This window comes from Lithobates pipiens, unplaced genomic scaffold (genome assembly GCF_037356315.1).
Source record: "Lithobates pipiens isolate NorthernLeopardFrog02 unplaced genomic scaffold, aLitPip1_a1.2 Scaffold_30, whole genome shotgun sequence".
NCBI classification, from domain to species: Eukaryota; Metazoa; Chordata; class Amphibia; order Anura; family Ranidae; genus Lithobates; species Lithobates pipiens.
Window position 1 is genome coordinate 10057632 of NW_027507791.1, and position 13457 is coordinate 10071088.

General features: G+C 46.6%; 1 protein-coding gene across 1 annotated transcript in view; it reads right to left on the minus strand.

Moving 5' to 3' along the window:
* Window positions 1-7936: 7936 nt before the first annotated feature.
* LIN52 (lin-52 DREAM MuvB core complex component) overlaps window positions 7937-13457 on the minus strand; it is a 60064-nt gene continuing 54543 nt past the window's right edge. The window contains exon 5 of the mRNA XM_077463671.1: window positions 7937-8215. Coding sequence (XP_077319797.1) covers window positions 8160-8215 — 56 coding nt within the window. The 3' untranslated portion in view covers window positions 7937-8159. The remainder of the gene's footprint in view (window positions 8216-13457) is intronic.

The window sequence follows — 13457 nt, forward strand, 5'->3', positions numbered from 1 at the left end:
CATGCAGAAGCGTAGTGACGACCACTTGCGGTTCATCAGCAGTTTTAACGCAGCTCTGAGAGTCTGAAGGGAGAAACACTCTCGCTTCCATGGAGTCCAGCAGCAAGCCTAGGTACTCCAAAAAACTAAGTCGGTACGATCAGACTTTTTTAGGTTCAACAGCCACCCAAATTCCTGCAGGGTCTGCATGGCGATCGCTACATCCTCCTCTAATTCTGAGGCGTAAGATGCTCTCAGGAGGAGATCGTCTAGGTAACTCACGATCATGATCACGCGTTGCAGTAGCAACGCCAAAATAGAAGCCAATACCTAAGACTCGGGGGGCTGATGCCAAACCAAAAGGGAGAGCCACAAACTGGTAGTGGGCTTCCCCAACTGCAAAAATCGCAGAAACGTTTGATGCCGGAGGCATATGGGTATGTGCAGGTATGGATCCTGGATGTCTAAGGACGCCAGGGAGTCCCCTGGATGGAGTGCAGCGACTACTGAGCGAACTGATTCCATTCTGGACCTTTTACAAAAGTAATTGAGGGCTTTTAGGTCCAAGATTGGATGTACCCCTTCCTTCTTACGGCGTGGCTCCTTAGACTTTCTGGCCTGTGGGAGTAGTGTACTCTTACCACCTGTGGCATTTTTAATAATGTCATCCAAAGAGGCTCCAAAGAGCCGGTCGCTAAGGAAGGGCAGATCTGTCAGGGCTTTCTTGGATGCCTGGTCAGCCGACCAGCATTTTAACCAAATCAGGCGCCTCAGCACCACTGCTGACATTGAAGCCCTGGATAACAGAGGGAGGGTATACAGGGCTGCGTCACAAACATACTTAAGGCCTTGCACTAGTTGGTCTGCTAGTTCCATGCAGACAGGAGAAGCCTGTTGTTCTCCCAATTCGCGGTGCAACAGTTTTGCCCACTCAGTGTCTGCGACACAAGTACGGATTGCCAGTACTGGTCGCATGGTTGACACAACCGTAAACAAGGAACAAGCCACTGCCTCTGTCTTCCTGTCCATGGGATCCTTAAATGCAGGAGTCTCCTCTACCGGGATTGTGGGGGGATACTGAGGGGTCCACGACCGGAGGATCCGACCACTTCTTGAGAAGGCTCTCCTCAAAGGGGTAGCGCACCGCCATGTATTTGGGGACTGAAAAGGTCCCTGAATGCGGTCGACCCCATTCCTAGTAAATTAACTTTTCAAAATAAGTCAGATACGGGAACACCTTAGGAGAATGGGCAGGCTTGCGGGACCCAAAAGGGACCGCTACATCAGCAGAGGGATCTGCTGGCTTCTGAATCTTCAGGGTATCATGCACAGCTGTGATAAGTGCTCCAACAAGCACTTTATCGCACACGGACCCGGACGGGGAATTGTCCTCACTGTCCTGGTCAGCGTCATCTGAAACTACAGAACAGGGGTCACCAGCCTCAACGGAGCCCTCCCTGGAGGATGGGGGGGGCAGGGGGCGCTTTATAGCACCTTTGCGCCCACGCACTGCCTCCATCTTGGCAACGAACGAATTGAGGACCGCCGACAAAGCATCCAGGGGCACTGCGCATTCCACAGGCGAACAGGTTGCAAGTGCCTGAATTTCGGGTGAAGAAACACCAGTTTCTGAAGCCATGCTGACCCTACCCTGTCTGCCACCTGAAGGGGACTTAGGACAGTGAGGGTCCCACCCTCCCAACTATTGCTGGCTGAGGGGCTCTTTCCCGCAGGACTCGCCACCCTGACTGGTTCTGCGCTGTCCAGAAAGTAGTGCCTGTGTTCTCTGTCAGCTCCCAGGTGCAGAGGGATTCCCACTGTGTCATCCAAAGTTGCTGCTTATGGCACTGAAACTGATCTACAATGTGCCCAGGCTCAAAAAAAATGGCTGCCAAGTGTCCAGCATAAGGACATAAAGCACTGGGAAAATGGCCGCCGGACTACAGGAAAGCATGCTGCTCCTAGAGAATGGTGAAAAAGGTGCTCAGGCTTCAAGAAAATGGTCGCCGGCATCCAGTATAAAGGACAAAATCACAGGGAAAATGGCCGCCAGTTACAGGAGAGCATGCTGTTCCTTGCCCTCACATAAGATAGCCGCTGAACACTGAAAACCATGAGGAACAGTGGCAGAAAATAGCCGTGATCAGCGCTGCAGGGATTACAGACACAGCCTCAACATACACCCCAGGGGAGAGAAAAAACACACCTCAGGGCACAGCCAGCCAGCTCAGCCCCCCCCAGGCAAGAACCCCCCTGGAGAGCCCCTGTACATGACACACTCACCGCTCAGCAGCCACAGGCAGCATCTCCCACAGGGAGGGGGGAGGGACGATAGGGACAGGGAGAGAAGAGAGGGAGGTGAGGGACCCCAGAATCGACCTCCCAGGGAATGCCCAGCTGCTCAGCCCCACTGAGGCAGGGAGAGCTGTACTTACCAGTCCTGCAGAGCTGGGAGACATTCCATCACAGACCCACTCTCCGATCAGTACGGGGTGGCTGTTGGCCTCGGCACACTGTGACGGAGACATCAGTAGCCCGGTCATATGTGCGCCCCGGAGCATAAAAGCTCACTGACCATCTCTGGAGTTGAGGTATGTCATGGCCGACCCAGCGCGTAGCTCTGACCTGCACACGCTCGCTGGCCAGGCTGGGGAGACTACAAGGATAAGGGTATCCAGCCTGTCACCCAGCTGGCTGTTGATAGCAGATCACCGGATCTTTCATCTTGCGCAAAAAGCAAAGCTTCTGCAGAAAAAAACATGGACCGATGGGCCCGTCAGGGCTCCTAGGTCCTTCTCTTTCACTAGGTAAAATAAAACTGATGGCTGCATGGCAGGCTGGGGGATTGTTACCTAAGGGACCGCCCCTTGGGCGGAACTAAAAGTTCTGTGTTTTTTCATAACATGTTATGTCTAGTCTTCTCCCAAAGGTGGCCTAACAACCCAATGGCTAAGAGAGGAGCTGTGTCAGTCGGTGAATATAAGAGAAATTTAGTTTGGGTACAGTGTAGCATGACTGAACAAGCAAAAGCTGAAAATTGGTCTGGGCAGGAAGGTGCATAAGTGCCCTGTATTGAAGTGGTTACGGACCCTTGGGTGCAAGCCATTTGGTCCTGGTGACTTATTAATTTTATGTTTTTCAAATCTATTTCTAATTCTGTCCTGTTAGCTATAGGATAAACATTGCAGTTGCAATTCATGAATATAATACAAAAATCTTTTTACACACATATATATATATATATATATATATATATATATTGTTTGAGACTAAGTGACATTACTAGGTCTCCCTGTTTCTCTATGCAATGCAGCTAGTAGGAGAGGCTGGCAGAGTAATGTACACAATTTTGTGACAACAGGAATGTAGTAATGCCCACATGTGATATTGAGCCTCCATGGCCAAAAGAACTGAAATCCGATGAATGAAAGAGGCGGGCCAGGGACAGTAAGGCTGGATGTCCAACGAGATGGGCTCCATCTTCTAATGCACATTGTGAGAAGCTCACAGTGTGCAGTGAAATCAGAGTAAGTAATTTCAGTATAGGAGAGGAGCCTCTACAACTGTGCAAGACTGACGGGAAGGCCCGGAGTAAAGCTTAGCCCAGGTTCACATTGAGGACGGGTTTGAAATCGTGCGAGTTCAGCTGAACTCGCACAATTTCAAACCAGCAATGCAGTCCGACTTTGGGGCGATATGACAGACATCTGTGAGGGTTCATGCACAGTTGTCTGTTCAAATCGCCCCAAAGTTGCCAAAAGTAGTGCAGGAACTTGGAGTTGGATGGTGCCATTGCCGGCAATATCCACCGATTTGGCATGCAATTTGACATGTCAAATCGCATGCCGAATCAGCCCAATGTGAATGTGGGCTTATGGTGGTTTGAATCAGCCAGCCTGTCCAACTGACCTGAGCGGTAAATCCAGCGCTGTTTGGAAAGGTGCTGAACCCAACTCCATTTTTACAGTAAAAGTGGAGATTTGCATATAACAAAACCCACCTACCAGTATAAAACTGAATCTATCAACTGCGACTGTTGCAATCTCAGCTCACCTATTCTGCATATACCTAACCTGAAATGCCCCGTTTTGTGACAGGTTCACTTTAAACCATTTACAAATCATTTGGGGAATGGCTTCCTTCAGGCTGGAACTCTCTGCAACGGGCATAATTGATATACATCAGGAAACGGGCTTGTGCGATTTCCCCTTGTAAGGCGGATTTAATGAGGAGATTTGTGTAGATTGTGCTCGATCACAGTGCAGATTAAGGGGAACAGCTGGTGGTGAGTGTGGGCCCCTGGCAGAGCTGCGGGGGGTGAAACATCTTTATGTGCATCATCGGAGTCACATCTGAGCCGATTAACAGGAGCTGCAATTAACAAAGATGTAATACTGCATTGTGGGTAACATGGAGATATGGATGTACAATCCCCATCCAAAGATCAGTAATGCCTCCTATTAGATGACATGTCTGAGATCACGATATAGTCCACAGGAGAGGTTTGCCATCATCATTATACAATGTATAAAACTCAATTAGTAATAGGAGGGGTCCACTGTGATTACCATACAATTCATATTCTATTAGTAGGGTCTGCTATCGCTATTATACAATGGATATGCTCTTAAATATAGGAGGGATGAGGCTGCCTGCTTGGGTTCTCTGTCAGATCTACAGAACCTAGTTTATAGAGGTGCAGGGGCCTATACGAGCGTACAGAGCTTGACTAGGACAACACTGCGGGTCTGGTCAGCTGCTAGACATCGATTTTTCCATGATGCCAATGGTCCCCTGTTCAGCCCCTCTGGGGGAATGCCAGTCTAGCTCACTTTCCACTGGTTCCTGACCCCCAAGTGTAGGCATGCTATGGCATCAAATCTTTGAAGGGAGGTTATACCTGAGGGCATGCTGCTGATCTATCCTCAAGCATTTCATTTCGCAGGTTGGATGTACTTTAGGTATGCTCAATTAATCACGCTGCCAGAGCTCAATTTCCCACTCACCCTCTTCTCCAGCTGGACCCTGTGGAGGAACTGATTTCGTAAGAAGGTCTTCAGAAACCGCTCTTTTGATTGTATGGGACCTTGCTCATTACTGACTCCCCAAAAATTGATAGATTGTGGGATCTATGGAAGATGGATATGCCCTCCGTAAACAGAGGATTAGGAGGAGTCGTAAGCAATGTCCTAAATTGGTCATTTCCTCAAGGGATTACTTAATACAAACCAAATTCTTACATTGTCTTTACTTTACCCCAATGAGACTGTGCAAAATGTACCCAGATAGAGATCCTTACTGTCCTCGTTCCCGGTCTCTGCTGGGTGCCTCCTTTCACATGTCTTGGGAGTGCTCTAAGATAAAAGTCGTTTTGTCTGATGTCTTTGAACTTGTTAACCTTAGGCTTGACATGTCAGTTCCTAGGTCTCCGGAATTGGCTCTGCTCAGGATCCCTGATGACGCTCAGGAGGTCCCATCATAGGAAGTTATTGATCTGAAATCTATTCTTCTATGCTAAGAAAGTGATTATCTGAAAATGGTCCGCCCCCTGCTCTTTCATTCTGGGAGGCCATGATTGATGCTGCGCTGCCTCTTTACAAAATTGACGTACATTCGTCGTCGTTGCCCTTGGAAATCTGAAAAAGTGTGGCAACCGAGGACCTCCCAGGAGTGTGGAGCTACTACATAACCCTCTTTCGCCATGGTGTGCAAGATGTAGTACTTGATGCCGCCAGTAAATGGATGTTTCTATTTGCTCCCTTGTCTACTACTTGTATTTATGTAATGCCATGTCAAATTGGTTTTGTTCAGTTTTTTTCTCTGTATGTTCCTTTAATAAAGCAATTCTGATATTTTTTTTTTAAACAAAGGGAGGGGCTCGTATCCCTAATATACAATGTATGCTCTATTAAATACGATATTAATACGATAGAATATATTGCATTATAGTATTAGTAGGGTTCCCCTATCAAGATTATACAATGTATGCTTCATTAATAATAGAATGGGTATTCCATCACCATTATACAATGTATAATTAGCAGAGCTTCATTATCATAAATATACAAGGTTTACTCCATTATTAATAGTAAGGCTTCCTAAATTACTATTATACAATGTATCCTTTATTAATTATAGGAAAGGTCTGATATCACCATTATATATATATATATATATATATATATATATATATATTTTATTGGTAATAGGAAGGGTCACCAACACTATTGTTCATAGTTGGGGTTCCCTATCACTGTTATTTTATATACACTATAGAAATGGTGGCGAACCTTGGCACCCCAGATGTTTTGGAACTACATTTCCCATGATGCTCATGTACTCTGCAGTGGAGTTGAGCATCATGGGAAATGTAGTTCCAAAACATCTGGGGCGACAAGGTTCACCATCATTGCACTATATTGTTAAAAGTATTGGGACACCTGCCTTTACACGCACATGAACTTTAATGGCATTCCAGTTTTATTCCATAGGGTTCAATACTGAGTTGGGCCACCCTTTGCAGCTATAACAGCTTCAACTCTTCTGGGAAGGCTGTCCATAAGGTTTAGGAGTGTGTCCATGGGAATGTTTGACCATTCTTCCAAAAGCTCATTTGTGAGGTCAGGCACTGAAGTTGGTCAAGAAGGCCTGGCTTGCAGTCTCTGCTCGAATTCATCCCAAAGGTGTTCTATTGGGTTGAGGTCAGGACTCCGTGCACGCCAGTCAAGTTCCTCCACCCCAAACTTGCTGATCCGTGTTCTTTAAGGACCTTGCTTTGTGCACTGGTGCGCAGTCATGTTGGAACAGGAAGGGGCCATTCTCAAACTGTTCCCACAAAGTTGGGAACATGAAATTGTCAAAACTTCTTGGTATGCTGACACCTTAAGAGTTCCCTTCACTGGAACTAAGGGGCCAAGTCCAAGCCCTGAAAAAACCCCACACCATAATCCCCCCTCCACCAAATGATTTGGACCAGTGCACAAAGCAAGGTCCACAAAGACATGGATGAGTGCGTTTAGGGTGGAGGAACTTGACTGGCCTGCACCTCGGCCAGATAGAATACCTTTAGGATGAATTAGAGCAGTGACTGCAAGCCAGGCCTTCTCATCCAACATCAGTGCCTGACCTCACAAATGCGCTTCTGGAAGAATGGTCAAACATTCCCATACACACACTCCTAAACCTTGTGGACATTCTTCCCAGAAGAGTTGGAACTGTTATAGCTGCAAAGGATGGAGCAACTCAATATTGAACCCTACAGATTAAGGCCGGGATGCCATTAAAGTTCATGTATGTGTAAAGGCAAGCGTCACAATACTTTTGATAATATAGGTTGCAATCTATTACTAGGAGGGATCCCCCATCACTTGTTGAATATGTGCTTTATTATGAATAGGAGGGGTCTGCCATCACCACTATTCAATGTACCTCTACTAGGAGGATGTCCCTTATGACCATTAATAAGATCAACTGCAAACCAAAATCATAGCTTGGGGGTACCACTTTGGGCTCCTTATCGGTGCAGGCTCAGTGACTCCCGCTAAAGCATGCAAACTGAAGAAGCGCTCATCTCGGCTCAATTTGTAAACATTTAGAAAGAAAAGATCAGAAGTGCTGCACCTCCAGCAAAGCCTATAGTAAAAGCAGCCTTAGGTCAAGCTCAGTCCAGGCCATACTCCGATGCATTTCACCCTGCCCACAGGGCTTAGTAATGGAGGTCATGGCGAAGCCTCATGGGTGGGGTGAAATGTGTTGGACATGGCTTGAGGCTGATTTTACTATAGACACTGTGGGCTTTGGTGGATGTGAGGCACTTGGGATCTTTTCTGCCTACAGAAGGATCAACTGTCACCATTATGCAGTGCATACTTTGTTATCAATAGCAATCATTACTGAAGAACATACATGTACTCTATTTCCTTTATATCACTTAATATAGTCAGCACACCACTCACAATTCTAACAAATCATTGGCTTTTATTTGTTTAAACAAGTTTTGCAGCAGAATGACTGCACAGGCGCCGACTCCTAAATGAAGGACAGGTGATCACATACAGGAGCCCATATTGTAAATTCAGTACCACCCAATGCTGAAGACACAAGTCTCAAAATTAAGAATGACTGCCAAACAGCCACAATGAATTGTGGGCAGCTCAAACCCGCCATCTGTCCCAAAAAATCTACTTCTTGGCCTTCTCCAGAATATTCAGAAACTTTCCTCGGGTCATTTCACGGGCTGGAAAAGACAAAAGTCAGTGTTAGTTATGGAAGTCATCTACTGGGAGGGTATTGGATACACTACTAAAGAATGTCCTGCGGTGGGTCTGAATTTTACTTTAAAAAGGGAAGCCAATGAGTAAAGAGACAATTTTAAAGAGGAAGTAAACCCTGATGGGTTTTACTTCCTCTTTTGCCCCCTGCAAATTAAAAGCATAATGGGTTAGTGTGCATCACATACTAGCTCATTATGTGACACTTACCTGCAAACGAATCCCGCACTGTCCCCTGTGCAGGCCGCGTCCATCTTCACCCCTCTTCCTTCCGGGCCACAGACTCCAGCTCTGTGACTGGCCGCCGCCGCGTGAAGTCACTCCCGCGCATGCGTGCGGGAGCAGTCAGTCACGGCACGCGCTGGGGAAGAAACTGCAGGGAGGTCCGTTTCTTCACAGCGCATGCGCCGATGACATCTGCGCACAAGGAAAATATTTTCTAAACGGTGCACGTTTAGGAGATATTTCCTCTACCTATAGGCAAGTCTTATTCTAGACTTAACTATAGGTAAAAGTCAGGAAGGAGGGTTTACAGCCACTTTAAAGAGGAAGTAAACCATGATGAGTTTACTTCCTCTTTTATTCCCTGCAAAGGTAAAGCATAATGGACTACTATGCATCGCATAGTAGCCCATTATGTGTCACTTACCTGACACAGGAGCCAGCGAAGTCGCCACTGTCCCCTTTAGTCCGCCGCATCCATCTTGCTTGTGGCGTCTCGCAGCTCCGCCGAATGACAGCGGCGAAGCCGCGATGACGTCACTCCCGCGCATGCGCACGGGAGTGGCGTCTCGCAGCTCCGCCGCTGTCATTCGGCAAAGCCGCGATGACGTCACTCCCACGCATGCGCACAGGAGTCGACAAATGCGGCAGCTCCATTCTTGGAACTGCCGCGTTTAGTGCGCCTGCGCGCCGCTGTCTACGGCACATGCGCCGTAGACAGCGGTGCCCATTTTCGGGCAAATATCTCCTAAACCATATAGGTTTAGGAGATATTTCTTGGACCTACAGGTAAGCCTTAATCTAGGCTTACCTGTAGGTCAAAGTGGTTTGTAAGGGTTTACTTCCTCTTTAACCCCCTAAGCCAGTGATGGCGAACCTTGGCACCCCAGATGTTTTGGAACTACATTTCCCATGATGCTCAGCTACACTGCAGAGTGCATGAGCATCATGGGAAATGTAGTTCCAAAACATCTGGGGTGCCAAGGTTCGCCATCACTGCCCTAAGCCTTTTTACGACACTTGTTGCTTACAAGTTAAAACCAGCATTATTTTTTTTTTCTTGAAAATTACTTAGAACCCCCAAACATTAATTACACTGTATTTGCGCATCGATCTTTCAAATGCAATTTTTTGGGAAGAAATACAATTCATGAATAAAAAAAAAAAACGTAAAGTTAGCACAATTTTTTTGTAGAATGTGAAAGATGATGTTATGTGAGTAAATAGATACCCAACATGTCATACTTTAAAAATACACTCGTGGAATTGTGACAAACTACGTTACTTAAAAATCTCCATAGGCGGCGCTTTCAAAATTTCTACAGGTTATCAGTTTAGTGTTACAGAGGAAGTCTTTTGCTAGAATTATTGCTCTCGCTCTAACGTTCGTTGTGATACTTCATATGTGTAGTTTGAACACTGTTTACATTTGGTGGCGTGACTCACGTATGCGTTCACTTTGCGTGAGAGCATGGAGGGGATTGGGCGCTTTAAATTTTTCTTCTTTTATTTTCATTTTATTTATTTTGACTCGCTTTTATTGCGGTCACAAGAAATGTAAACATCCCTTGTGACAGTAATGGGCAGCGACAGGTACTCTTTATGGAGGGATCGGGAGTCTACGAGACCCCAAATCCTTCCTTTGCACTTAAAAGCATTTAAAATAGCCAAGTCTTGCAGTTTTGAATGCTGGAATTTTTTTTTTTTTATGTTAAAGGCTTCCATAAACCGGAAGCGATGTTATGACATTGCTTCCGTGTTACTAGATCCAAGACCTGATCATAGTTGATTCTGGCATTGTTCGGGTCTCTGGCCAGCCGGCGGACTTGCTGGCTGGTCACTCAGGCCTTCCGGGTATGCTGCGGAAGGTGGGGGGGGGGGGGGGGGGGCCCTAACAGGACACTGTGCCTGGTGATCTTTGACTTCCATCAGTGTTGTTCAAGTAGATCTCCAGCTCTCTAAGGTTGCCTACCCCTGCTCTATATCATTAATGAATACAGCCTGTGTGTCAGGCTATAAGACAGCCATAGAGGCTGGTCAATCTGCCTAAACACAGGGCTGATATTGGGGACAGTATCCAAGCTGAAAGAGGGTAAAACTGTCAAAGTATTTTTATTTTTTTTCTTGCAATTCAGGAGTCGCCATTGACTTAATTTATGAATTAGGACAGGGAGAGAATATAAGTAAATAATACAAAACTGAGTAATCTCTACCAAATTTTTTCCAGCTCAAAGATATCGCATACAGGATCTCACAAAAGTGAGTACACCCCTCACATTTTTGAAAATATTTTATTCTATCTTTTCATGTGACAACACTGAAGAAATGACACTTTGCTACAATGTAAAGTAGTGAGTGTACAGATTGTATAACAGTGTAAGTTTGCTGTCCCCTCAAGATAACACACAGCCATTCATTTCTAAATCGCTGGCAACCAAAGTGATTACACCCCTAATGGGCCCAATTAGCAATTTTCCCTCCCCGGTGTCATGTGACTCCTTAGTGTTACAATGTCTCAGGTGTGAATGGGGAGCAGGTGTGGTAAATTTGGTGTTATCACTCTCACTTTCTCATACTGGTCACTGGAAGTTCAACATGGCACCTCATGGCAAAGAACTCTGAGGATCTGAAAAAAATAATTGTTTCTCTACATAAAGATGGCCTAGGCTATAAGAAGATAAGACGACCCCAAAACTGAGCTGCAGCACAGTGGCCAAGACCATACAGGGGTTTACCAGGACAGGTTTCACTCAGAACAGGACTCGCCATGGTCAACCAAAGAAGTTGAGTGCACGTGCTCAGCATCATATCCAGAGTTGTCTTTGGGAAATTGACGTATGAGTGCTGCCAGCATTGCTGCAGAGGTTGAAGGGATGGGGAGGGATCAGTCTGTCAGTGAGCAGACCATACGCCGCACCAAAATTGGTCTGCATGGCTGTTGTCCCAGAAAGAAGACTCTCCTAAATGATGACACACAAGAAAGCCAGCAGTTTACTGAAGACAAGTAGACTAAGGACATGGATTACTGGAACCATGTCCTGTGGTCTGATGAGATCAAGATAAACTTATTTGGTTCAGATGTTGTCAAGCGTGTGTGGCGGCAACCAGTTGAGGAGTACAAAGACACGTGTGTATTGCCTACAGTCAAGCATGGTGGTGGGAGTGTCATGGTCTGGGGCTGCATGAGTGCTGCTGGCACTGGGGAGCTACAGTACATGTTGGCATTCATGGTTCCCTCAATGAATTGTGACATACTAAAGCAAAGCATGATACCCTCCCTTTGGAGACTGGGCCACAGGGCAGTATTCGAACAAGACAACGAGCCCAAACACACCTCCAAGAGGACCACGGCCTAGCTAAAGAAGAAGCTGAGAGTAAAGGTGATGGACTGGCCAAGCAGGTCTCCAGACCTAAACCCTATTGAGCATCTGTGGGGCATCCTCAAAAGAAAGGTGGAAGAGCGCAAGGTCTCTAACATCCACCAGCTCTGTGATGTCATCATGGAGGAGTGGAAGAGGACTCCAGTGGCAACCTGTGAAGCTCTGGTGAGCTCCATGCCCAAGAGGATTAAGGCAGTGCTGCAATAAAATGGTGGCCACACAAAATATTGACACTTTGAGCCCAATTTGGACATATTCACTTAGGGGTGTACTCACTTTTGTTGCTAGCGGTTTAGACATTAATGGCTGTGTGTTGTTATTTTGAGGGGACAGCAAATTTACACTGTTATACAAGCTGTACACTCACTACTTTACATTGTAGCAAAGTGTAATTTCTTCAGTGTTGTCAGATATAAAGATAAGAAAATACGTGGTGTGTATAGTACTCACTTTGGTGTGATACTGTACATGTATAAATTACCCAGGGGGCACACATTCTATATCAATGTATTACTGACAGTAGTTGGAGGAGAGGAGAATGTAGTTGGGAAGAGTGGAGCAGATCTGAAGAGAAAAGGAGAGAAAAAAACAAAACAAAAAAGAAAGTAGAGGACAGATGGGGATGGCGTGGAGCAGAGCAGAAGAGGAGACCGCAGGGTGGAGTGAAGTATAGCAAGAAAAGGAGAAGGGTAGGGTAAAATAGGCAGAACAAAAAAAAAGGAGGCAGAAAAGGTTGGAGGAGTGTAACATATCAAGACAGGAGAGGTCATAGCGGGGTGAAGTGGAGCCAGGGCTGGCGCTACCCAAAGGCACCTCAATAGGGTGCACCACCCAAGAGTGAAGCGGTGACAGCACGGTGGGTTCTTTTCCCCTGTTCGGTTCACCAGAAATCTCAGGCAGTGCACTATGACACAGAGGAGAGGCACATTGCGGGATGTAAGAATGTTTTCCCCCTGCTTGCACCCCCCCTTTCTCCTGTCAGCAGTGTGGAAGAGAGAACGGCTCACGCCAGTTTTCTGCCTGCTCTTTTTCTCTCCCCATTGGCCACAGAGGAGGGCCAATCAGAAGTGACTAGGGGAGCATCATGGAACATGTAGTCATGGAAGATTGGCAGCCCCAGCCTGTGGACCCAGAAGATGCCTGGAAAAGTACACGGGAAGAAAACAACCTGGGAACATACACATGTGAATACTATTGCAGCAATGCAGTATAAAACCGTTAAGGGCTGGTACTAGTTGGGAAATACCCTTTTGTACTGCACTGCTGCTAGCCTGTCCCTATACTGCCCTAGTCTGTCTTTATACCTGTGGACCATGACTGGCGTGAGGAAGCGAGCCAGTGCAGCCATTATTTGTCTTAAGGCCGTGTCTAGAGGCAGTAGTGTGGGCTTGCGGACCACGGCTGAAGAAAAAGGTGGAGAGCCGCCGCAGAAGTCTCCAACCCGCCACCTGCACCATATACATGGGCAGAGTGAAAAGGTGTGAAGTCAGGGGTGAAACCAAGGGCGCAGCAAAATGTGGTTTTGCCTAGGGTATTAAAAATCCTTGCACCAGCCCTGAGGGGAGCCGAGTAGGACAGGAGAAGAGGAATAATAAAAGCGGAGTAA